Source organism: Orbicella franksi, chromosome 10 (assembly GCF_964199315.1).
Source record: "Orbicella franksi chromosome 10, jaOrbFran1.1, whole genome shotgun sequence".
Taxonomy (NCBI): Eukaryota; Metazoa; Cnidaria; class Anthozoa; order Scleractinia; family Merulinidae; genus Orbicella; species Orbicella franksi.
Window position 1 is genome coordinate 8,594,281 of NC_138154.1, and position 27,730 is coordinate 8,622,010.

The 27,730-nt window shown below is 38.7% G+C and overlaps 3 protein-coding genes and 2 pseudogenes across 4 annotated transcripts in view; 1 reads left to right on the plus strand and 4 right to left on the minus strand.

The window, feature by feature from the left end:
* The window catches only part of LOC145501133 (uncharacterized), a 114,514-nt gene that overhangs the window by 37,960 nt on the left and 48,824 nt on the right, over window positions 1–27,730 (minus strand). The gene's annotated exons all lie outside the window — the stretch shown is intronic.
* Window positions 10,870–13,114, plus strand: LOC145499871 (uncharacterized). The gene is made up of 3 exons (XM_081479397.1): window positions 10,870–12,037; window positions 12,130–12,375; window positions 12,934–13,114. The coding sequence occupies exons 1-3, from the start codon at window positions 11,751–11,753 to the stop codon at window positions 13,094–13,096; spliced, it is 696 nt and encodes a 231-aa protein (XP_081335523.1). The 5' UTR covers window positions 10,870–11,750; the 3' UTR covers window positions 13,097–13,114.
* Window positions 13,481–14,199, minus strand: LOC145499870 (uncharacterized). The gene is made up of 2 exons (XM_081479396.1): window positions 13,989–14,199; window positions 13,481–13,845 (listed from the first exon to the last, which is right to left on the minus strand). The coding sequence occupies exons 1-2, from the start codon at window positions 14,197–14,199 to the stop codon at window positions 13,481–13,483; spliced, it is 576 nt and encodes a 191-aa protein (XP_081335522.1).
* LOC145501603 (uncharacterized) lies at window positions 14,282–17,600 on the minus strand (annotated as a pseudogene). The gene is made up of 5 exons (XR_014051250.1): window positions 17,541–17,600; window positions 16,360–16,683; window positions 15,949–16,143; window positions 15,273–15,459; window positions 14,282–15,022 (listed from the first exon to the last, which is right to left on the minus strand). The product of XR_014051250.1 is annotated as an uncharacterized LOC145501603 (transcript).
* LOC145500270 (uncharacterized) lies at window positions 17,755–18,961 on the minus strand (annotated as a pseudogene).

The window sequence follows — 27,730 nt, forward strand, 5'->3', positions numbered from 1 at the left end:
TGTGCCCACACCATTGTGGTGGCTTTTAAGTGTGGACTTTTGTATGATGTCTACCGATCATAGAAACAGAGCGTTTCCAGCATGGTTCAATTGCTGATTCCTCCAGACGTTGGGAAAAAGGAAAATGAAAAAAGGAGTCAGAAGCGAAAGTCACAGGAAGGTTGCCGTGATGTCAGCAGTTTTAACAACAGAACTGAAGTTGTTATTGATGATGCTTTGGTTAACAACAGCTTCGAAGTTGTTTTTATCACCAACAGGTCTGCACTCTGTTGTTACAGATGCAATGGAAAGGTTTGCAGTACCTGCAGATCCAGTACCTGGTGATCCTTATGACATTTTCCTAAGAAGGAAGGAGCACAGGGTGTTTAGGAAAAGAGGCAGTAAATCCACCACTATTTCTATCTCTAAACAGCCAGAATATGTTTACTACAATCCACTTCGTTCATGTATTCCAGGAAAAGGAAATATATGGGCTGAAGTATCCACGAAACTGAGATTCAATGAGAAGCACAAAGAGCTCCTGTGGAGAGAGTTCGGACTTCAGCTCTAGATGCTAAACCAATGCTGAACTTCCTCACAGCCAGAAATTATGGACATGGCCACATATTTAAGCCTGGTTCCCATATAACTTTCTAGATCAATCCGGACAATCATATGGAATCCAGGTTTTAACCCAACCTTTTTCTACCAAACATGCAAGGTTTATGAAATAAAAACAAATTATTAACTGATAGAAATAGGATCAGTTGATGCCATTCTTATCATTTAATATTGTTTCTAACAAGAAAATAACATATAACTTAAAAGAGTGAGCAGGTCATTCACTCCAACGAATCATTCTGAGGGTCATGGCAAGACCAATCCTGTTTGTTCTAACCTCTAATATATTGACAATTCTTTAGTTTGTCATACAGTTCAAGTACAGTGATAGTGTAAGTCATATCACTAATTCACAAGCAGAGCAAATGCTTACCAGTCAAGTTACCAGAGTATGTGTTTGCTTCATTCAAACTTCGTCCATTCTTTTGTAGGTGCCACTATCTTGTGATCAAAGTAAGCTTATGTCATGAGATATAGTGCCATCGTATGACAAAATGACAAAAATCATTTAAGAATTTCACATTAAAAATGTGTTAAATCGTTGCGGTTTTGCAGCGTTGACTTCCTGGGATTATTGAAGTTCACACACAGTCAGTAACGAAGCGGTATTGTTAGGGATTGCTCAGTTTCCAGAAATCAAAGATGAACCACCTAGTGTTAACAGCCGCCATTATTAAGACTGGTTGGAGCAAAAGGCTTGGTAGCTAAGTTTGGTTGTTGGTAATTTATGCAAACATCAAGCTCTGAACAGAAATGTTGGGTTACTGTGCCAGTTTGCTACTTAAGTAATGGCATACCGAGGACTAGCCGTGGAAAATGCCAGTTTTCAACCATAAAGGTAATCTTGAGTGACCGTGTTGCTCTTGTGTTCCTTTTTATAAAGATACATTAGTTTGAAGTAGCAGTTTGATAAATCAAAATTCTAACGTGGCTTTGAGGCGTTCTGGTTAAAAAACATTGCGAATTTGTGAACACCACAGCATCTTTTAATATCCGGATTTATGAGACTTACAACAAAGCAAAAACCCAAATATGGAATTTCAACCAGAAAGCCTTGAAGTCATGTTAGAATTTAGATATATCGAACATGGGCTACTATTGTTTGAGAGTCCCCTATACTTTTTTCCGTGACGTGTGAATGAGCATTTTTGCTTTGTGTGAAGTGTGAATGAGGATTTATATTTTCCATGATTCGCGAATCTACATTTTTCCGTCCTTGGGAAACTGGTTTTCCATGTTTTCGTGATCCGTGAATTACGCATTTACTTACGTCACACACTGCATTTTGATGCATCAAAATGGAGGGTTCTACATGTTTTGCGAAACGTGGATAGAATTTGTATTTTTACGTGACACATGATTTAGCCTTTGCATTTTCACGTGAAAAGTGATTGCTTCTTTTTTTCTGTGAACGTGAAGCTGTTTCCGAATTTTTTGTGATGCGTGAAAAGGCCAATCACTTATGCTTGAAATTGTTTTCACAAGAGGTATAGGGGACCCTCTTGTTTCTGTTTAGTACATACTCGTAAAGATTTCAAAAAAAGATAGAAATAAAACAGTTCAATTTGCTATCATAATGAATTATCTTATTACGATAAAATATATGTAACACCACATGTCTGAAAGCTACATTTCAACCCATTTCGTACATATATCACCCCTAGAAATTTTTTCATTAAAATTATACAGTACAACATTTTTAGTTAGGGTTTGTTGCATGGAAAAATCAATAAACCTCTTGGGAATCTCGGAAAATTGTTACATTGCGAGTTTTACTGAGTGCTTTTTGATTGTGACCTGTGACCTGTGACGTGTGACCTGTAAAAGAAACCTGCCGGCCCAGAGGAGGGAAGTGGTGCAATACTTGTTGCTCAAGGTTGCACAGTGATCAAGCATGTTGTCATAGAACAAAAAAAGGTGACAAGGTTAATCAATTATCTGAGAAAACAGACCAGGACATTGAACACTCATTTGTTTTTGGAGACTAATGCCCATGAGGATGAGAATGTCTCTAGTAAGCCTATATCTGGGAAACCAAACTTTCTATTAGTTGATTACGGTGCAACTGCTCATATTATTAGTTATTTGTCTAAGTTCACAAAGTTTGATGACACATTTAAACCAGACAAACACTTCATTGAATTAGCAAATGGAACTCGAGCAAATAATGTTGCCCTAAAAAGAGATGTTGATATTACTATCGTCGATTTGTCTGGAACACCTGTGAAGGCAACTTTGCAAAATACTCTGTTCATACCATCTTACCCTGAGGACATATTCTCAGTTCAAGCTGCAACAGAAAGGGGTGCCAGTGTGACTTCCCAGCCAGATTCTGCTGAGTTGACATACAAGGATGGCAAAAAGTTTGTCATTGAGAAGCATGGCAGATTGTATTATTTGAACACATATGATAACATCACTGTCTCTGATTCCGTAAACTGTGTACGCCCTATGAATGAGTGGCATCAAATCCTAGGACACTGCAATTATGATGACATTAAGAAACTAGAGCATGTTGTAGATGGTATGAAGGTTAGCCCTGAGAGTTCTAGTAAACCTAGCAACTGTAATGTATGTATACTAAGAAAACTCACACAGAATAGGAATAGGAAGCCTGACGCACGTGCAACTGCCGTGCTAGAGTTAGTTCATACTTACCTCGCTGGACCTGTTGATCCACCTTTAAGGAAGGTTTTAAATATTGTTTGGCCTTCACAGATGATTTTTCAGGTGCAGTTTTTGTTTACTTTCTGAGGAACAAGAGTGACACAGTGGCTGCTACAGAGAGATTTTTGGTAGATTCAGCCCCCTATGGTAAGGTGAAATGTATGAGATCCGACAGTGGTGGTGAGTTTACTTCTGTGAATATTGAGGCACTTCTCAGGAGGAATCACATAATGCATGATACCTCTGCCCCCTATTCACCCCACCAGAACGGTACAGCCGAGCAACACTGGAGAACCCTCTTTAAAATGGGGAGATGCCTACTCATACTAGCCAGTTTAGCTAAGGTGTTCTGGCCATATGCTGTTATGGCAGCAGCATACACACACAATGGGTGCTATAACAATTGGTTAAAGCAAACACCTTACTTTGCTCTCACAGGTCTGAGACCTAACTTGTCTAACACGAGAGTTTTCGGGTCTGATGTTATGCCTACAAGCAAGAGAAAAAGAAGCTAGACCCTAGGTGTACCAAAGGGATTTTTCTGGGGTACAAGTTAAGCCCCACTTACCTTGTGCATTTCCCAGAGATTGGTAAGGTGATGAAGCACAGGGTGCTCAAATTTCCTTCGAACAGTGTTAATAAGAAACACACTCAAACAGGAAGTCTGTCATGTGATGAAGAGGATTTCATGTTGTTACGCTGTAACACTTACCCCAATATGTGTAGTGCATCTAGTCTTGACAGGTCTGAGGAAATCTGAGGTAAACAGGTGGTGAACACTAACCCAGATATGTGTAGTGCATCTGATTTTGATAGGTTGGAGAAAGTCTCAGGTGAGCAGGCTGAGAAGCTTGTGACTGAAGACAAAACTGATGGGAACCCCCAATCTGTGACTGAAGGTGCAAGATACCCCACAAGGGAGAGGAGATGCCCAGCATAATGAATGTTACTGATCTGAATGAGGTTATTGCTGAGAGTGACCAGGTATTATCTAGTGTTGATTATTGTTATAAGGTTTCAGCTTTTCCCCAGATATACCAAGAAGCAATTGAATTTCCTGAGTCAGAAAATTGGAAGGCAGCAATGAAAGAAGAGCTGAATTCTCTTATCGAGAATGAAACATTTATTCTAACCACTCTACCAGGGGGTAGGAATTCAGTAGGGGGCCATTGGGTGTACACTATCAAAGGTTCTGACGGTTCTAAAACCTACAAGGCTAGGTATTGTAACAATGTTGATTTATGCATGATTAGCGCCAGGCCCTGGGCACGGGTTTGTCACTAAGGCCCCGTATGTTACCCGCATCTTGGTTTTATGCTCAACAAAGACTTCAATAAATAGTGTTGTGTTTATCTGGAACTTCTGTGTCCTTTATCATTGGAGCTGTTTCTTTGGACAACGTTACAGGTATGTTGCTAAAGGCTATAGTCAAGTGAGAGGTGTAGATTATCAGGAAACAATTGCCCCTACAGGAAATCTCACATCAGTACGTGCTCTGTTGCTAAAAGCAGCACAACACGATTTAATTCTACACCAGATGGATGTCAAAATGGCATGCCTAAATGCTCCCATTGATTGTGAGATATATGTGTACCAAGCTGAAGGTTTTGAAGCCCCTAGTAGTTCTAATGGGAGACTTGTGTATAAGTTAAACAAATCCCTGTATGGATTGAAGCAATCAGGTAGAAATTGGAACAATGTGTTACACTGTTTCCTACTAGATAACCAGTTTGTTCAGAGTCCAGTTGACAACTGTATGTATACTAAACAGGTTGGGAGTAAAATGGTTGTAATACTTGTTTGGGTTGAGGACATCATTATTGCAGCAAGTGACATGGTTCTGATGTCTGAGGTTAAACAAATGCTGCAGGAGAGATTCTGCTTGAAGGACCTGTGTAGACTTTCATATTTCTTAGGTATTGATTTTGAACAGGGTGATGGTTTTGTCAAGATGAGCCAGAGAAGATACTTAAGCAAAATCCTTGACAGGTTTGAAATGTCTGATTGCAAGCTAAGGGCCACACCTTCTGAGCAGAAGCTTGAGTTTGGTAGTGAAACACATTGTGATCCCAGAAGGTATTGTGAAGCTATTGGTAGCTTGGTTTATGTTATGTACCAGACCAGACATATGATGGGTTGTAATTAGGTTGTCAAAGTTTCTGTCTAGCTCACTTCAGGAACACTGGACTGTAGTGAAACATGTTTTAAGGCACTTGAACGGCACTCTCCACTGTGAGCTGTGTTACAGGAAATGTGATGATGGCCTAACTTTGGTTGGTTATAGTGATGCTGACTGGGCGTCATCAGCAGATGATAGGCAAAGTACCAGTGGGTACTGTTTCAGTCTAAACAAAGCTGGCCCTCTTATTTCCTGGAAGTCAAGGAAACAGCCAATGGTGGCGCTGTCATCTTGCGAGGCAGAGTACATTGCACTGTCGGCAGCTGTGCAGGAGGGTTTGTACCTCACTCAACTGTTAAGAGACATCGATGAGGTGTGTGGACCAGTTGTGATTTTTGAGGAAAGTCAGGGTGCAATCGTTCGATCTAAAAACCCTGTAAATCAGCAGAGATTGAAGCATATTGATGTCCCTCATCATTTCATCCCAACATTGCAAAACACTGGTAAGGTTGTTGTCAAATGTTGTCCCACAGCAGACATGGCAGCTGACTTGATGACTAAGGCAGCAACAAAGTTGCAGAAATTTAGGCATTACATTTTTGGATAAAATGCATGGTTTTAGTTAATAAAACTTTGTTCCCGTTCATAATTGTGTATAATTTTGTTACATTTCACATTTGATAAGATAATTATGTAAACATGGTTATGTCCTAGTCAATATGAGATCAAGTGGGGGTGTTACAGAATATGAACTCATACATGTAGTACATAAGTGTAATAAAAAAATCCCTGGATCTTGTTCCTTCGGGTCTAATGTAACTGACTCATGTGTTCTGAGTGTGATCTTTGAATCTTTAAAATTTCACCCCATCATGACAGAAGAAGTGAATTCAACAATAACCCCCTCCTTCCTTTAGTTTTGGGTAGCTTTCTAACAGCTGTTCACGAAAGTAGCCACACGAGGATTTTTTCTCAAATGTTATCTTCTCTCCAAGTGATGCACTTGACAACTGGGTTTTGTAGCCAGTACTTGGGACTTCATTACCAATCATTAGTTGGACGATCCGACTATAAGTTTACCCTCGTATTTTGTATCAAAGCTCAGTCACGTGCAATGGGCAATACTGCAGACTCATCGTTAAGGTTCAACGTTCTTTCCAGGATGTCGAAGTCGATGCTGGAAACAATGCCGAAAGGTAAAGATTTATGTCAAATTTGTTAACAAATGGCACTGTCTTTTCTACGTTCAAACACAGACTTGCTCACCATTAGTGGTAGATCCCTCTAAAAGATGGCGTAGTCAATGAGCATATATTTTGAAACCAGTCGTTCTGCGAATTTAAAATAGCAGGAAAAACGACTGATTTTGCGAAGGTATTACTAGAACAAACTGAACCAGAAATCAAATGAAGAAGCTAGTCATAAAAGGGGATAAGTGACGATTTTGGTTGCTTTTCTTTTTTTTGCTCCAAATTAGCTGAATTTTTGCATGTGGTCTTCAATGTAATAAAAAATGTGTCCCTGTATTTTTGCCGCTGGTTTTTGCTTTGTTTTATAAAGATGCCGCTAGGAAAATCAAGTGGTTTTTTGCATACGCAATATCCTGAAAACGAAGCAAAGTTTAGCGGAAAAACTATGGGACATTGCTAAACATACCTAAACAAAACTGCATGCGATATTTGGAGCGTTTTCGACAAAGTTCACTTTTGATTAAAATATCTAACGCCCTTTTCCCACTGAGGCTGCAAATAAACGAAGCCGGGTCTTTGTTATGATAAACAGAGCCGATCCTTTATTATAATAGCCAAGCCAAGCCTTTGTTATAAGTCGAAGTCTCGCCTCGGTTTATTATAACAAAGGCTCGGCCCGCCGCGACCGCAAGGACTTTGATTTCACTTAGAAAGCAGCAAAAGGCCAATTTCACGCAATGTATAAGCTCAAAAATGTTAATTTTAGGTCAAAAAAGGTTTAAATGTTGATTTCACGTTAACGCGTGACGGCAAGGAGGTTGATTTCACTTAGAAACCAGCAAAATGTCAATTTCACGCAACGCATAAGCTCAATGATGTTGATTCCAGGTCTAAATAGGTTAAAATGTTGATTTCACGTTAACGCGTGACAGCAAGGATGTTGGTTTCACTTAGAAACCAGCAAAATGTCAATTTCACGCAGCGCATAAGCTCAATGATGTTGATTTCAGGTCTAAATAGGTTAAAATGTTGATTTCACGTTAATGCTTGATGGCGAGGATGTTAATTTCACTTAGAAAACAGCAAAATGGTAATTTCACATGGCGCATAAGCTCAATGATGTTGATTTCAAGTCTAAATAGGTTAAAATGTTGATTTGACGCTAACGCGTGACGGCAAGGATGTTGGTTTCACTTAGAAAACAGCAAAATGGTAGGAGCCCATGATGGGCTCCTGAAAATGGTAATTTCACGCAACGTGTAAGCTCAAAAATGTTGATTTCAGGTCAAAAAAGGTGTAAATAAAAATAAAATAAAACAACTAAACATTTCAATAAGCACTTTTCCAAATACGGCAACGTCTTAAATGGCTAAAAAATCGCGAGATAAAACATAGTTTTCGACAAACGCGATCGTAGCTTTATGTCACGCACCGCCATAACTTCCAAGTTCAAAATGCGCTGGTACCTCTTATGCCTGATGAGGATAACAACTTTGGTGGCTGTTTAGTTTTGGATTTAAGAATGTGATGACTCCACGTGAAAACGCTCTATAAATAGGGCTGACAGATTAACAGATTAACCCTTCTGCGCAACGTACTGGTCTCCATACATCTGCATGTCCCCTGATCCCAGAAGCTCAAAACACTACAAATCATGCCCATTTGAAATAAAATCAACACAAACTGGATCACAGATCTGTTACAATCGATCGCCACTTGCTGGCCATTATTATGTTTAAATCTAGTTACCAGTTTGAGAAATGTCCACAGAACGTAATCGCAATGCATGCCGGGAAGGGTCTTTACACCTCGTGCGCGGGAAAACATGGTGGTCGATACAAGGCAAATTTTATCACCCTAAAACCAGTTCTCACTTTCCAAACTTTGACAGTAGCAACGCTTGGCAAATGGGCCACAACTCACCAGAGGGTATTTTTCTTGGGCAAGAACTGCTCTTGGACTTTGCTACCTGGCTCGATCTGACTTTGAACGCTGATAACACGATTACGGTATATCAGCTGCCTTCAAAGTTTCAGAACACGTTTTGATTCTTTAAAATGTGCTGATGACTTACGGGTTTATCGAGGCTTTATGATGCCTCTCAACCACCAGGCAGGCATACAAGGTACTTTAAAACAATGCTTAAGATATTAGTTGACAGAGCTCTAATGCGGCACATCTCTTTTTTGTTTGATGGCATTTTGTTTGACGCTCGATCGATTCACGTGTTGTGTTCACGTCACAATAGCTGATGCAAACAATCTGTTCCCAGATTTCCGCTCTATATGCTGTGGGATTTGGTTTTGATTTCATACACTATAAACAGTCTGCCTGTTTGCTTTTCAACAAATAAACTCCTAAAGACATGGCTATGAAAAGCCAAGTCTTTTGCCTACGTTTTAACTCGAAAACAAAGCAAAAACCAACAACAAAAATACAGAACCATGTTTTTCTATCACACTGAAGACCACATGCAAAAATTCAGCTAATTTGGAGCAAAAAAAAGGAAAGCAACCAAAATCGTCACTTATCCCCTTTTATGATTAGCTTCTTCAAATGACTTAATGGGTTATCAATAAATAGAAAATATGGACAGAGTGTTACTTCAGAATTGATGAAAGTTTTAAGTGCTGAGAAAGACAAGGTACATCGTAATGAAACTCGGGAAACTACAACAAAGTTGCCATGTTTGTCTGCAAAAGTGGCTTTCATCAGAGTGAAGAGAAATGTAATTGTCATATTTATGTGACCTCTGTCACGATTATCACATTGATTTTGTTTTTGCTCGAAAAGAGTGCATTATCAGCTGTTATTTTTCCATTAGTTTTCTTGCTTACATGTGTATATCATATTCCCATGTTGTGCAGGAATGTGTGTGTGGTATCAAATAACGTGGTGATCTATTCTTGGTTTTCATGGGATGCAGTCATTTTTTAAAAAAATTACCTCTTCGGAGGTTTTAGTTTTATCAGATAGAAGACCCTTTAGGAACTTGACGTTTCACAACATTTTAGCTTGACAAGACTCTTCGTTTTGTAATAGGGCACGTTTGAGTTTCCAAGCTTCTGCATTGCGTGACATCAAATGGCCACCCGAGAGGGCTGTTGCATAGGTCAAAAGATGACTTATCACTTTAGTTCTTGCTGACTGGACAATTCTTGCACTAGAAGAAGCATCAGTTTCAACATGTCGGAACTCTAGAGTAACAACTTTTTTTCAATTGCAAAACTCAATGACAGATGTTTCTGTTACTTTACGGCCGCCAAAGCTCTAAAAAATTTGGGTGAAACACTTCCCCAGATAACGTGCAAGTGAAAAACTGCAGAAATCTAATCCTTGGCGAGGCTGTTTATCTATCAATCTTCTATCATATCCCAGATTCTTGACTATTTATTGAATTGTGATGATTTTTAGTTTTGAGTGATCGCATGAATTAGGATAAAAAATGACAGTATCAAGTTTGTACAAAAGATGAAAAAGAGATGGCATTCTACACGGTCAACACTGAATCAAAAATTGTTGAGTTGTAGAGAGTCTGGGCAAATATCTATCTTTGTATACATATAGCTGTAATACATCATCAACTGTGTACAAGAATGCAAGCCACATAGGTGATTGTGCTACTCTGTGTAGTGACATAGAAACAAATCCTGTACATAGTATTGATCCTACTCTAAGAATCATTTGCCACCATATGTTCAAGGTGATATTATGTACTTCGGTGAAGATGCTGGAAAACAATGTGTTGCTACGAGTTTGAGTGCCTTGATTTATAATAATATAAAGGGAATACATAGCTGTAATGACCTGGTGCAAATTATAGAGATAGTAATCAATTATGGTATTCAACACTGTCACAGTGTACAGGGCAGGTGCATTTGATGCAAACAAAACTGTCGTTAATGATTGGAGATCGCTATGTCCGAGAAAAATAATTGACCAGCTTAATTAGAGTGAAAGCTGCACTGGCAATCTACATCATTGTGACTCGATAATTGAGGGATATCAGTACATTATGTCTAAAGACAGGGCTTATGAATCACTCTTGTCACAAAACTATCCCTCATTTATTCTGACAATAGAAAGTATTGGTGTCAGTATCTATCATGGGGGTTATAAGATATTTGAAATGGACGACCTGATGTCCTGTTGCCGATTAATCATAACGAAATGATTACAATTTTCCACTATTTGAAAAATAGCTTTTAATAGTCATTTTTGAATATGATAAGTAAGAACATGGGAATAGCTTGCAAAATGGCTATTAAATCTCTTTCAAAACAGTCACTGGAAACTAAACCTTCACAATTTTACAAAGTCAGTCTCTTGAATTGGTTACTATAGTGACCATAATCAATGTTGTTATTGATGGATTTAGTGAAGAGGACTTAAAATGATTGGCTCATGTAACTGTCCGATTACATGAGTCCAGTTACAGCCAACTGTCTGATTAAACTGTCCGATTACAACTTTGCAGATTAATTAGAGCAAAATACACCAGTTTATGCACCAATTACATTTGAGGAAATTGTAATTGTTGTGATTACCATGGAACATATCCCACATGCTATTTTTGGAACCATTGCGCACCACAAATGATCAACACTCATAGTAGCTTGTCTAGCTACAGCCTGGCTTACGATCTTAGATCGTCTTGTTCTTCCTAAGCATACAAATGTATGAGTCCATGTAAGGGGGGAATTTGCATATATCCCATGATGCATTGCATTTGAGGTATATTATCAAAAACGTTAGATGTGACCCTTCAGTTTAAAGATGGACGCTGTAGTGAAAAGGCCATGTGACATCGAAATTTTCTGTCAGAATCGTTTTATCTGGGTGCACTGTCTTGACCAAAATGACAGATTTGAACTATCAGTAGCTAGTTTTCCAATTTTAAAGTGCCTATCACCCTTACCTAATATCTTTCTTTTTCAAAAGTAGATATATAAAATAAACAAAAAAAGCAGCAAAATAAGATTTGGAGTTAATCCCGATTTTTAAAAGCCGATCGAAGTCATGGTTCTCGGAGTAAAAAACGTGCCATACGGGGGACTGGCACTAATAAGTTGTGACGTCAACCCAGTATCTTGGCCATAACATGCAACAAAACACAACAAACAAATATAGCGAGTTACGCGTGTTCTCCGGTTTTTCAGTCTTCTTCTTCCAAAATGTCAGACGATGACTCTAATTCCGAAAGGAGCTACGATTCTGATGATTCAGAGTACAATTTTATCCCTGGCCACATCAACATTGGCAATATTGAAGTCGAAGACAATGAAAAGTTAGGCGAAGAGCAAGTTTCCCAGCCAGACCCAGACAACTACAAACCCTATGAGGACGAGCCGATAGCAACTGAAGAGTGGCTTTCAGAATACAAAAAAAGGCAAGAAATGCAAGTTGAGTTCGAGCGAAAGCTCCAGGATCATTACGATGGGAAACAAGTCGTAAATTCGTGGTGAGTCAGACCTAGAGTGCAGTGTTTCCTGTATTGTTTGTTGTTTTTTACATGGATTAGTCAAGGCTTACTAACTGCTGGTTCCTCTACAGGTGCAAATGTAGTGCGGAGAATCTGCAAAACCCCAACGAATTCCAGTGCTGCATGGAAATAGAAGAGTGTGTGAAGTGTCTATCTAGTGAAATGGTAATCAAAGAAGTGGGCACAAAGCCGAACTGTGTTACGCAGCATCCCGGATTCAGCCAAGTTTGCCTGCAAAAGTGGAGTTTGCGGTTGGCTGCTGATAAATACCAGACAAGAAATAAGACGAAGTATCATCAGACTGGAACGGAAAACAGGTAAATAGAAACTGTTTTATTAATTTGCCTGTTTCTACTCACTGAGACTAACACACTATTCTGATTGTGAAAATATTGAAGTTTGTATGCTGTCCAAATTCTTGCACACTGCACTTTTTGCATGTTTGTTGGCTTGTGTTCCTTTAAAACCTTTTTAGTCGACTTCTAGTTGTTAAAAATTCTCCACTAAGATATACCTCATTATAATTATGTTAATCTCATCAATTTTACTTCCAGATTGAGTACATTTTTCCACAAAAATATTTGAAAACCTTTGATTAGGATTTGTCTCAGATAGAAATTCTATTGCATGAAATTTATGGACAGATATTGGACAGAGTTGTCAGAAAATTTTCCATGCATGTCCATGCACGCATGCACTCTATCCAGAAAAATATCTCTTTCTACTGTATATACATATTTATATCCAAGAAACAAAACTGAGCTGGATACAAGTATTTTTTAATATAAATAGAACAAAATACAAAATGAGCTAGAATGTAGAATTCTCTGTTGTGACACTACCCTTTCATCTAAATATCATTTTTTTCATAATAGGTTTCTGCGTGGTATTTCCTATCGAGAATTTACTTGCCTTGTCCATGGATACTTGGGTGGGAGGAGGATACCTTTGCCTGCATGCACATACCATGCAATAAGAACAATATTTCCAGAGGAGAAATCTTCATATGCTGGTTTTGAAACTGAAGATGTTGAATGATGGACAGCTCATAGACATTAATTGAACATTGTTTCATAGTTAAATAAATTGGAATATTTATTTCTCTGAAGTTCTCAATTTGCTTCATTTAGATTCCCTTCTGATTTTTTGGGCAGGTGGTCACATTTTTGTGTCTTTCATAGGCTGCTGGCATGTGGAACAGAAGCGGGGCTTTCCTTTAGTGGCCTGTGGCGGCTGCTGGATTCCATGAGTCTCTGTAACTTAAAACAAATGGTGTTTGTGTGATAAGCCATGCATTTAACTGGGATTCAGGGGATAATAAAGTGAGCCATTGAAGTCTTAAAAGTTTGATTTCTTATTGGCAAATAGGAAAACCAAAATTTTGGGAGTATATTCTTAAGGTATTTCATTATAGCATCTTTGTCACTGGCAGACAAGGCATTTAAAATTCAACCCATTTTCCATGGCATTCAGTATAAAGCATTTCTTCATCAGACTAGAAAAGAACAGTGAAAGTGATATGTCAAAGAACATAACACACTGACCCTGACTAGGGTTGAATGGTACTTTTTGTATTTTATTGAAATTACCAGGTGTTGTCGGGGGCACATCTTTGACTGTATTTCCTTTCCTTTCTGCCCTCTTAACAATGGCCTCCTCCCTTGATTGCCTTTCCAACATTGTATTCATCGGTGGGGGATTCATGTCACTCAATTCCCGCATGGCAACCCCAAGCTGGCCTTTTTCCTGAGATTCAATATATGTTTTGTAGATATCCTCCACATAATCTGCAATAATAATAGGACACACCTCTTATTTAGTGGACAAGGAAAAAAAAAACAGAAAATAATTCATACTTTTAGCAGAATTCTGGTGGTTCAGGTCATGTACAACACCTTTATTTTAATCTACATGTAGATATGTATTTTGCCATAGTTGGGCTCCACTTTCACATCACGGACAGTGGCCTCGCCATTCTTAGATTTTGGCCGCACCACTTTCACTTGCTCTGTACCATCTGCAGTTTTTTTCACTTCTCGCAACAGGTTGAGATTGAAATATAAAGCAGCAATGATGTGCCTTTCAAAAAACGAGCAAACAAAAATTAGAATGTGCTGAGATTTCAGATAAAATGACTGCATTTAAAGCCTGGCATTTCACTATAGAAGAGAGTCAATTTCCTTCACCACTGGCCAATCCTTGTCAGAAGGTGGGCATGCAATGTCGATAATACTGTTCTTGGTACATAAGTAATCCATTGCTATTAATCCAGACAATTTATTTGTCATTCCAATTACTCTAATTCAGTTTATTGTCTATTTATGAAAAGGATTGATTGGACAACCAACCTGTAATACATTCCTATAAATGAGAAGGCTATCATTTTTGGTGCAAACTGGTTAAGTGTAGAGTGAAAGCCCTCCAAGCAGCTGGTTTGTGCCTCAGGCGAGGCCTGTTTGATCCCACTGACCAGGGAAGCATTGTTCAGGGCAGAGCACATTTTCTCATAATATACTGGGGAATCTATGACAACAAATAAGCAACTCTGTTAATATTTTGCACACACGCTTAATCACTTGCTTTGTTATCTCAAAAGTGCACTTTCTTATCACTTCCATGGAGAGGGGTGGTGGTGTTTGTGTAAGGGGAGGGTGGGGGGTAAGTGGATATTTCCACGAACTACATCATGTACATGTAATTCAACTATTACACTACCTTTTTCAAGCCATGTCCTGTCTTTTATTTCACCATGATTGCATCTGTTAAAAAGTGGATCATCTAAATTATCATGCTTGTTAATAACATGACTCAAGAAAGATTTAAATTTAGCATATATGACATTGCCATTTCCAGACAAAGTCGATGTAGCACTCCAGAAGAAATGGTTTTCACAGGGTCTGATCCAGTTGATCAAAGATGCACAGCCACTTTCCTCTCTAATGGTTGTTAGAACCTTGTGGATCTCTAAGGATAAAAATACACCATATTTGATAAGTTATTCTTCCATCCTACTGTATATTTAACTGGAAACAATGTTAACTTGTAATGATCATTGTTACACAAAATTATTTTTTAACAAAATTGCCCTGTGCAGTTGTGGTTCAGAATAATGAGCTCTTAACAGACAAGGCCTGCTACCAAAAAAAGACAACCAGATATAAAGTAACTTTGGGAACTCTGAAGAATCCACTTCTAGAGATAATTAGATTCTTACTTTTCTTTATATGCCATAGGTCAAAGTAGTGCTTCATATTCTTCTGTTGCTCTCTCACGTATTTTCGGATGGATGCATGTCTATCGGTTATCAGGGTGCTGATCATCAGACCACATCCAAGGAGATATGCCATGCAGTTCTTAAACCCAAGGAACTCCATAGCTGGGCTGCTTCCTGCAACATTCCTCTACAACATAGAAGAATGTGTCTTAAAAGTGTTGTCTAAGTGAAACACACTAGATGGACCAGTAGATGTATGTCTTGCTGTTCAATTTTGTCTTTGGTTTAATTTTTCCATTATACATGTAGGTATAAATTTTTATTTCCTTTTATTTCCTTTAGAACATCATTATCTGAAACACTCAAACTGAAAAAGGACACTATAAATCAGGCTGATCAATTTGAAAAAATTTAAACCAAAGAAAATTTTAAACCACAACATATGAACAAACACTGTTAGCAGCATGCAACCTGATTATGATGTCTTAAGAGAAAAAAAATGTCGGTACTTTATCTTTATTCCTCTTAATCTCTGACCTGTCCGAGATTTGGTGAGCAAGATTTTGTTTTGACATAACATTTAATTCTCTGTGTCATTGATTCTTTTTGGACCATGTCACTTGTCAGAATTTACCCCAACAGGACTTCATCAACCATATCATGACCATGCCATTACCTGAACAAGAGAGAAGTGAATGATAAGGGGCAAAGTGCAACAAAATATGGTGTATGCACCGAATTTCGCACTATGCCCCATGCTGTCATGCCTTCCATCTCCAGATATTACCACCTGACCTAATTCCTTCAATTTGACCATCATCTTGTCTTGGTAGGACTTCCAGTACAAATGAATGGTTGGAAACAGTTTCTCCTGTGGGGGAAAACCTATATCAAACTTGTTGCCTAATTTAATCACATAAATACTGATTAGCTTTCAGTAATTTAATAATCAATAGCAAAGAATCTCCCAGATGATCCTTTGGGTATTTCATTTCTGAAAGGCCTGCTATTTGAAATATTAAACAACTATTACAAGATGATTTGCATTTGATTATTATAGTTCTACTATGTAAAGTTCATAACTTACATGTTGGTGCTTGAAGAATGTCTTTAGGGAAAAACAGGCTACTCCCATGTGCTGGAACATCTGTAAGACCTTTGATGCAGAACTGCCAGACAGCAATATCGACATGCACAACAGGAAATTACCAGCAGGAATCTTAGTGCCAGGCATATTTGGTTGACTTTTCCAAACTGTGTCCTTCCTGTTGCACCTCTTGTTGGTACAGGTGGAAGTGATCACTGCCATGGTACCAACTTGCTTTGTCTCAACAAGTGGATTATCAGCTTTGCAGGAGTGACAAAATTTAAACAGGAGCAGTAGCTGAGACAGGAAAACTAAGAATTTTGGCTGTGTTCACAGGTTGTTATCTTTGATGAACACTCTGTGAAGGGATGGAATGGGGACAAAACAATTATTTATTAATTATTTTAGATGAATGAGATTAAATTTATACAAACATTTAAGAATAAAAATTAGCGATAAGAGTTTTGCACTTGCGTGCCATGACATTATTTTCAAGTGAGAAGTTTTTTTCCTTCTCACTTGAAAATGATGTCATGGCAACATTGAAACGTTGTGCAAGTGCAAAACTCTTATCGCTTATTTTTATTCTTATATATTTTAGATCAGCCTGTTATATAAAGGTAAAATGCATTGGACCAGCTGGGGTATTATCAAACAACATGTGGAAAACTTTCATATTTTTATAACAGAAAGAGTTTGGCCTTCTGGTCATAACACTCAGTACAAACACTTGGATAAATGATATGGAAGATTAGAAAACACTAGACTATATACAGATATGGTACACTGTATGTAAGCCCTCACTCAGGAACAATGCTGCATGTACACTTGCAAACTCATCTAAATCAGCATGAAACTTCATCACACTATCTAAGCGGCATGCATGTAACATACACTAGCCAATTTTAATATCTCAAAATTCTAGTTTTGCCCCATGGTTTTGGGAGAACAAAACAAATTTATTATAATAATTCACCAATCAATCTCAATGTGACTTTTTGGGGTTATTTCCCCAAACCTGGCAGTATAATATTCATCCATGTACAGGTGTACATGTAGTCAGGATGTGATGTGTACTGAATGATATAGAAAGAAAGTAGATAAAATGCACCTGTCGCCTGAAAAATTAGTGTCTTCTTGCTCTGAAGCTGTGTCAGTTTCAGTGTCAGGTTCATATACACCGTCCGAAGAAAAGTCAGGCTCTTCTTCAGTTGTTTCATGCTGACTATCACTTCCTTCATTTTCATCCTCTTCATCATCACAGGTTTCTTCAACAATGTTGGCAGGTGGATCAACTTCTTGACCTACATGTAAATAAGAATGTTACAGAAAAGAATGACTTTAATACTTATATTAGTTATTTTACCACAAAGACAAGTTCAAATTATTGGCATACTAGTTACAGTTGTAGGTTATAACATCACAAACATTACCTGCTCTGTTTTCCTTAGAATATTTCTTCAATTTCTTCACTTCCAGCCTGCTGCTCGTCAGTTTTACTTTTGCTGTTATAAGCTGATTCTTCAGTTGTCGGTTTCTTTTGGTCAGTCTCTCACAATCAGAGCACTCTGACATTACAGGGGGTGGAACTGTTGATTGCTCTTCATTCTGTACATGTATAATAGACCATAATTTTTAAAAACTTCAAATTATTACTTTATCACAGTACTTTGCAAATGTATAAAAAAACTCATACATTTTCCGAGTGTACAATGTCCAATAATTGAAATAAATTTTAATTGCCATAATTTTTTATTAAAATTGGAGTCAGTTTGACTGCTCAAGCCCCAGGTTACAAGACTGACTGACAGTTTGGTTTACCTGTGGCTGAATCACACCTTTTATGCATGCGTTCAAGAAAAAAATCCCACTAGTTCAAGACGTTTACATGTCAAAATACCGTTAATAAAAGCTTCTTACCGGATCATGCAGTTCAGCAGAAGTATCTAAATTGTTTTCACTCTGTGTCGAGCTGACCAGTGCATCTTCACTTTGCATCTCTCACTCTTCCTCGTCCTGTTCACACGATTCACTTTGAGTGAAAATCTCGCTGGTACACGTGGGATTACTAGGAGTTTCCATGGGGGTCAAACTCTGCATCCTCCTCTTCACATTCTTGAGCATCTAGAGAAATGAAAGATGAATTCTTAGTTATTTCAGAAGCTTTTCTTTTGCAGTAAAAATAGGTTAAATCAAGAAGTTCGAAACATTTGACAAAGATTCTTACCGCCCGTTCAAGACGATGCTTTGCACTTTCAGTGACCACTGGTGTTTTTGTCACCGCTTCGGCATGGACTGATGGCACAGCAGTTATGCCAATTTCATCGCATTTAAGCCTTGGCATGATTGGCTTGTTTGTTACCTCATCAACGAAGCTGAAGCGACGAATATAATCATCTTCAGTGAAGTGTCTCGAGCATATCAAGGAATTTCGTGTAGGCTCCCACTTCGCTCTCTTTTGTTTCATGAAATCAACCCACTTCTTTCGATGTTTCCTTGCTTCCGGGCATTTGTCGTCAAGAAAAGGTATGGCGTCTAAAATTAAACCCTTCTGCACATCTGGGAAGGCAGAACACCCACCAACAACACATCTACCTGGCATATTTCGCGTGTTACAGTAAGAAACTTACCATACAGTCTGCTATGCTCTCTAACTGAGATACCGGGTTGATGTCACAAGCTTTGTTAGTGCCCAGTCTCTCAATTGCTCCTTTTTGAATTCAATATGGCGAAAATTCTCTTCAAATTGCTGATTTCGTCCTCCGATAAAAAGATGTCGGAACGCAGAATAAGTTTTATTTCTTCGGAAAAGTTCTTTGAAATATATACATTTTCGGAATTTAATATAACTGGGTAAGGGTGATAGGCACTTTAAAGCTGAAGTGCTTATATGGACACGTTTGCTTCATGACAGACTTGTCAGAGCGACGATTAGTTATCTTTCCTGATTGTGATGCTGTGCTTGGAAAGTTTGCTGGAGTGAAATCACCATGCTGTATAGAAGTCAAGTCAAGTGCTGTATTTAATGTAAGTAGACTTATTTCATTATTGATAACTGTGGCTGAACCATTTAGAGAAAAGTGCTTACGGCCTTTGAATAGATCATTTTGTTCGAACATTTCCTTTACAGTGCAGAAGCTGGTCATTTCATTCACTTGTCATTTGGTACTCAACCAGTTTTACAAAACTGCAGCCTCTATGTTTCCAGCTCTACATACTGATAATTTTGAAAGATTATGTACATTTCTTGTTCCAAAGCGTATATCATGAAAGGTTACCTGTATCCTCATCTTGATCTATAATTTTCTTCACACATCAAGGTTGCCCCTGAAGAGACGGAGGATGGCGAAGAGGCCAAAATTGCTGTTGTGTGAGAGTTTGATTATGCAAGTGGCATGACAGCACCAGCTTATCCAGTGCATCCAGAGGAAAAACCAGCTGATGGCTTGGTGATTATGCCACGACTTGTGTTTGGTAAAGTTAATTGTAATTGCACCAAGTTTCCACACCTGGGGGATATCATTGTTTCTTCACGAGATGAAACTGAAACAGTCTCCCAATATCTACAAAATTTAGACTTGGGCAGCGAGTCAAATGGTGAGGAAGATGTATCTGAGAGTGAAGAACAGGAACTTAGTTCTGGAGATAGTGACGACACTGATGCTGGCAATGTCGAGCTGTTCACTGAAACAATGAATCTGAAAGGAAGCAGCTGTCATTCATCATTTCAGAGTCACTTAAGACAATGCAAAGAGGCGTTGATGAAGAGAGAAATAGTGTCTGCTCATTTACACTTCGAACCAACAAACAAACGTGATGAGAATGCAATTGTTGTTCAGGTGAAATTAGGCCAGTCAGGGTCAGAAGAGCTGTGGAAGCCATTGGATGTATTCCTGGTCCAAAAGTGCCCAAAGTGACAACTGCACTGTGGAATAACAAGGTTCAACTGGTCACTGTTAAAAATTTTTTTTTATCACAATGTTCCACCCATCAATGATTTTAGGGTTTTTTCCATCAACTGCTGTTTCAAAGATGGGTAAGTGGCCCCAGAACAAAAAAGACTACAAATACAATGACAGCATTTAGTTGCTGGAAGACAAGGGGAGTTGTATATACAGTTATAAAGCAACATTGCAGTTCAACATTGCAGACTTTTGTTAAATAACCCACCAAAAGACACCTGATGAATCCAACAATGCAAGTGCACAACAATCAGGGTTGACACAACTTCTTTGTATTGCACGAGTAGGCTAATAATAACTCTTATTTAAGACTTTTTAATTCATCAAAATTATGTAAGGAAAGAAAATATTCAATGATTTGTTTAGATTTGCATTAAAAATATTAACTTAGGTTGTAACTTTCTTTCTGTTTAGCTTCTTTAAATAAAGTTCATCTGGTTCATCCAGGCACCCCTACCTGAGGGTTTTGTTTGAAACTATATGTAATATTCTTACTGATTATACGTACTACAATATTTTACTAAACTTGTGTGGCAATTTGCCACTCAACTAATAGCCCTTATGCATGGATACATCAAACTAGCTAATTTCACACGGAAGCTGCAATTTGAAAGTGCAAATTTATAAATTTTATCATGAATGCATTTCCAAAACAGCCAAGATGAGAATACACCGATGAAAACAGTATGGACAAGAGATGAATTAAATGTGTAAACAAGGCTTGGTGGTTAATCTAGGGCACCCGATGTATTTCTGCATGAGGCTTTTTGTGAATAATGTTAACCAACACCACTGTTGGATAACTTTCCAAACTCTACAAAAGGAAGTGATTTGTATCCTGGCACTATACCATGTACAAGTTTTTTGGAAGGAGAGATACACTACAAAACCTGTTTCTTGATAACCTTTTTTTTCTCCGCAATGTTCTATTGCCTGATTGTTGAGGAATATTCCTTGTTTTATCCTGATCAAAATTCAGCCGTGCTTAATGACTATTTCAAGGCGAAAGGAAATCTTAATAATAATAATGATATTTTAACGGGAAGCTTTCTCACCCGTAGGTGATCTACAGAAAGGTCCCGATCCAAAATAACATTAAATTATTAAAAAATAAATACACAAATTAAAAAAATATATTAAAAATACAAAAGTGTGGAAGGTGAGTAATTAAGATACCTTACAATTACTGCCAATAGGCCATTTTTCTACTGCAAATATTTTCTAGTTCCATTCCCTTGTGGGGGCAAGAAGTGATCACTATGCCAAAAATGGCCTCTTTAATTCAATACATGGCTCAAATTTTGCCCCTTAAGGGACTGGAGGTAGCATTAGCAAAATGGTGTGCAATAGCCTAATTCCTACTTTCTTTTCACTGTTGCAAAACAGGTACAGGTACTATGAAATGTTATAATTATCATCATGATACCATTGTTGTCATTAAGTAGAAAAATATTTTTCTATATTTTCTCATAATTTGAAGAGTAAATTTAACTTGCTAGTTTTTAATTTGAATGGCTTCTGTTTTGGAAAACCATACACAAGGTAATTGAAGAGTGTGCTTATTGAGAGCAGATGTTATTTTTTTTCGTTGAAAATTGAATTTTCCTTTAAAAACTGAAGTGTAGCATTTTAAATTTACACTCTTTGTCTAGCTTAAACAAGAGAAAGAGTAATGTTTAACTAAGTAGGCTAAATTAATTTGACAGTTACAGTATTCATCACATAAAATGGAATTGTCCAATAAATTGTGTAATTCAGTGTGAAAGTAAAAACTTCACAAATAAGGGTGACATTTCCCTCCTCAACAGGACATTTTACAGTGGATTTAGTAAAATATCTTCAAGCTTATGGAACGATTGTCGAATGGTTTTCTTATGCCTTGCTGGCAGGTGTGCATGGCCAGCAAAAAAGATTGAACTATCCTCTCTTTGGTTAACGACTAGTCTGTGCAGACCGACAGGGTGGCTCCTCAGTTCCTGGTCCTCATGAATTTAAGGACAGACATCAAAGGAGGGGAGTTCTTCTTCTGAGTACCTTTCATTTATGGTCCAGTAGTAAAATGGAAGGTCACCATCCATTCTCTTGCTGAATTCCCTAAATAAAACAAGAAAACCCTATGGGCTTAATTTTAAAAACAGTATCCTGGTAATTTACATGGTGGAGTGAATGTAATTCACAATTCATCAACATTGTTCTTGCTGTGATAGGGGTGACTGAGATTTTGGGTGATGTGGTGGCCTTGTGGTTATCAAGTTTGATTCCAGTCAGGTGGGTTCTGGTTCTAGCCCTGAATGGGGTCATTGAGTTGAGTTCTTAACACATCACTTGACACTTACAGTATCTTTCCACCTTGAAAAATTAATGTGGCACCAGTAAACTATTATGGTAGCCTAACAGCATGCTCAGCAGTTGTCTGTAGAGGAGTATTATCCCATCCCAAGCAATTCAGTTTGTCCAAAAATACCACCATTTAGAAGAAACTTGTTTCAAGAATATCTCAAATACTAATGCACTGTGTAGTCCAAAGTAAATTTAATTAACAAGCAATACATGCATGTAGTTATAAAAGTTTCTGTTTTCAAAATAGTATTTATGCAACCCTTGCACTGTTCCAGATAAGCAAGGGGTCTCTGGCCAAAAACCCAACAAGGTCAGCTACATGACCTGACAAATTAACAGAAAACTTACAGTGATTTGGTGAGAGCAGTAGGAATTGACCAGGAATTCTTTATTGGCACCCTGCCTTGAAAACCTCTCTGAAACCCTGCCTAGATTGGCTGGCTTCCATTTAAGTCTAGTTTATATATCTACATGTATTTATAATGTATAGTTACCTTACTCCCTTTGGCCAGTACTCTTTGAACTGCTTTAGAACGAAGACATTTCCAATGTCTCTGTGAGTAATGGGAAAAAATGTTTCCAAGTCATCAGTAACACCAGCACGACAGTGCTCAGGATATCCAGTAACATTGTTCTGTAACATCTGTTCCTAGCTCTCTATGTTGGTTGTGACTTCAATTACAGTCTCACGTGAAAAGCCACAAATGTTTTCAACAGACCTGCAAATTGGTCCAAATATATGTACACATTAATTTCAATGAGTGGATAATGTTGTTTTCATGTTACTATATCCTATTTTAAGGAAAGACTTTCCAAGACTGATTAAATCCAGACATATGTTGCCATTACTCTGAGTAAACTCAACTCATTTGTTTTTTAGGTATACCATTATTTCTCAAATTTTGCTTGCTCAGGACACTCCCCCTTCCCCTCCCTTAAGGATAGCTTATTAACTATTCATGAAACCAACATAAAACAAAATCATACTCTGGTTTAGGCCTTCTGTTTGGCTCTCTGTTAATAACAATTTTACTTGTCTGACCACAAAGTCCACTTGTCCTAGACAACTGCACAGTTAAACCACATCATCTAACTGTCTTTTCAGTTACCTGCTGATGTCTATTGTAGAGAAATCATAGTTTGTGCGATGCCAAGGCATCCACTCATCAAGGATCAATGCCAGCATCTGGTAATTGTACTTGCTTCTGGTAAGCTGAGACAAGCCATGCCCATCCGATGCTTTATGTCACTGTACAAGTACTTTCACATATTCAGCCTCTGACATGACCGTGTCTTTCCAATGAATGTACCACATGGTACGACAGAAGCCTTTCAGCATCTTTCAAACTCTGCTTTTGCTTGCCAGTGAGAGCTGTGTGGGCAAGACCACCACTGGGATCTTTCAACACATCGTCAAAAGCTTCATAGTTCAACATTGTGTAACCACCATTTCGCACATGCTGTGCCATCCACTTGTAAATGTGGCTATGATCACCCCGATCATGCCACTCCTCATGTGTAGTGGGGTCTAAATCAGGGATATATAGATGCTGTGTGAAGTCAACACCTTCTTGTTTAAACCCCTGGATGGCATGCCGGTAGACAGAGGTAGCCACAATGGGGCACAGTTTATCCAGCATGGTTTCTTGTGTGTCCTTATTGAATGGGTATGGTTGATAGCCATCTGGGACAAGACTTCCTTGTGTGAAGGTGATGGCACCCTCCAATGTCATCCCTTGAGCATACATCAGGTTGTGCAGTTGGACAATGACATTGACAGGAATAGCAGCATAGTTACTTACAGTTTGTGGTTTACCATCAGCACCTACTGAATTAAAAAAACTTGTTTCATCAAATTGAACATTAAAAGCGGTGTTCTTTGTTCATCATTAAAATAGGAACCCACTTTTAAAGTGCCACTAACCCCCCAAATTTTTTCCCTTTAATAAAATCTACTAGTTTCCCTAATGACTTCAGCGAAAAATTATCTCGATTGATAAAATCCCTGTGTTTCTACAGGCATTTAAACATGTAATTTCTATGTTTAATAAACTTCGAGATTGTATTTGAAATGATTTCCGTTTAATTTGAAATTTGTCCCTATTTACAACATAAAACTTCGTAAAACCGCAATCTCGTGTTCTCGTCTTCGCTTCGCAAAAGGACTGATCAAAGTCTAATTTACAATTGATTATATTCATGTGGTATCATGTGCTATATCAAGCTGTGTCGTATCTGTACAAACAAAACAAGTTCTTACGCAACAAAAGAGTTCATGAATGTTCTTTACACTCCCTTAGTTATTTCGTGAAAGCGAATAACTACCTTATTTGCACAACGTTAAGTTCTCTTCGTCTTGATTCTCCAGTAACTGCAGCGGTGCGCCTTGGTCTTCCACTCTGATTAGCTGTTTGTACTTCATTCGTTACTGTAGCTTCAGGCTGCACCTTGACTTTGATGGGCACCAAATGCTGTACAACTCTTCTCAAACGAGATGGACGACCTGAATCACTAACAGATTTCACCACAGCCACACGAACATTCCCATCTCTTCCTGAAATAAGTTCTTCGACCTTTCCTAGTTTCCAAAAAGCTCTACTCGTAGCATCGTTTTTCAGCAAGACGATGTCTCCAATGGAAATACTTCGTGTTTTACTCCCCTTAGGTCGAACTTGAGATCGTTCTTTCAACTTGAGTAGGTATTCTCGACACCACTGATTGGTCAGTTGTTGAAGAACATGTTTATGATGACGGAATTTCTTCGTGAGCAATTGATTGGTACTGATTACTTCATAGTGAGAAGCGTTCGGAGTTGATGTAATTCGTTGACCGTAAATCAAATGGGAAGGTGTTAAAGGGTAAGAGATGAACTCCTCGTCACCGTACACGTACGTTAGGGGTCTGGAATTGATGACTGCTTCGATCTCCACTAAGACAGTATCCAACTCGTCAAAACGGAGTGTAGACCTCCCTAGGTCTTCTTTAAGGGTTTCTTGATGCTTCTCACAAGCCTTTCCCAGAATCCTTCCCACCACGGGGCCTTTTCGACAATAAAATTCCACGTAATCTGCTTGTTCGCAAGGTATCGCCAAACTTTTTCTGCTCGTGTTATCTTTCGTATATTTTGAGACAAAGATCTGAACGTCTTGGCGTTGTCAGAAGTGATGGTGGCAGGCAATCCCCTTTGACTAGTGAACTTTCAGAAGGCAAGTAAAAACGATTCAACACTAAGTCCTCGTGTTAGTTCTAAATGTACAGCTTGGGTGGAGGCACACGTGAAGAGGCACACATAGACCTTCTGTGATTCTTTACATTCTTCCTTTGAATTTTTCGTTTCGACGTACAACGGTCTAGCGAAGTCGAGCCCTATATGCGTAAAGGGCGGATCCTCTGACACTTGATTACTAGGCAGGTCGTCAGGAGGTAAAGGACCGTATGGTGACCCTTCGTGTTTGAGACAAATAACGCAACTTTGAATGAACCCTTTCACCGCTTCTCGTCCACGCAGTACCCAATAGCATTCTCGTAATGTCATTAAAGTGTCCCTGATACCACTGTGTTTCGCAGACGCATGTGAATGCTTGATTAGTAAATGAGTGAATTCGTGCTTGGCTGGCAGTAGAATGGGATTCTTCGTGTTTAAAGGCAACGGTGCATTGTTAAGTCTCCCCTTACACTCGATAACTTCTTTGTCCAAAAACAATCCAAACTGCGTGATGTACGTTGTAGGGGTACAACTGCGCTCTTTACTCAGAAGAAATGCGATTTCCTGGGAGAAGGCTGACCGTTGAACTGTAAGGATCCAGAGTCGTTCGGCTTCGTTTACATCTGTTGCATTTAATCGCATGTGTTCTCTCCGAGTACCCTCTTTGTTAATGACTGAATTCTTGAATGACTCGGCGGCCTTGATAATGAGGGCGGTAACACGAAGTAATTTTGTCAGGTCGTGAAATCGATTAATGTCGATTATCTGATCAATCTTCTCTGGCATGTTGGCTGAGATACTCACAAGTGAGTGCACAGTAGTTGACGGCGATTTGACCACTTCCTTGAGCGCTAATTCATCTTCGGACTGGGTTGTTCGATGCTCGGGCCATTCAGATTCGGGAAGGTACAAGAATTCGGATCCTTTCCACCATGTTTCGCACGTTGCAAAGGTTTTAGCTGTCAAACCACGCAAGGGCAAATCAGCAGGATTTGAATGACTGGGACAATGTCGCCATGAATCCTTTGAAGTTAGGCTGCGGATTTCGTCGACTCGGTGTTGCACGTACTGTTTCCAAACCCTTTGATTTTTGATCCAGCACAAAGTTGTCATCGAGTCAGTCCAATACACAGTTTTGTGATTTTCTCCAATCGATGCCTTGAACTTGTCGACTAGCCGTGCAAGAGATAAAGTGCTTAACAGTTCTAAATGCGGAATGGATTGCTTTGTCATGGGTGCCACTTTGGATTTGGAGGCCGCTAACCTCACGTGAATACGACCATCTTCGTAGGAAGACCTCAAGTAAACAACTGCGGGGTAGGTGTTTTTGGAGGCGTGTATTTGAACATCCGCAGACGTCGCAACAAAATAGCATCACAGGATACGCACGGTTTCGAAACATCTGATTTCGTCCAGGAAGGATTTCCACCTTTCAAGAAGCTTTCCATGAAGCGGTTCGTCCCAGTTCACCTTGTCCTCACAGAGTTCTTGAAATAGAATCTTCAATCCTATCGAGAATCCCATCGGATCGAAGATCTTCGCTGTGACCTTTAAAACGGACCTCTTGTTGAGCGGAAGTGACATCGTGTACGTGTGTAAACTGGAAAAATTGAAGAAAAGTTCATTGCGACCGACCGCGATTTGCTCGGAGTAATTGAATCTTCTTGAGACCTTTCAGAATTTGAAATCTCAGACATCACTAGGTGAGTTAGAGTTCCACTTTCTCAGATTGAATCCTCCGTCTGTCATGATTCCCTTCGATTTGTGATAAATTTCCAGGGTCTTCTCATCGTTTCCAGCTCCAGAAAGCAGATCATCAACGTGAAATGATTTTTCGAGAAGCGCTGTCATTTCCGGTTCACTT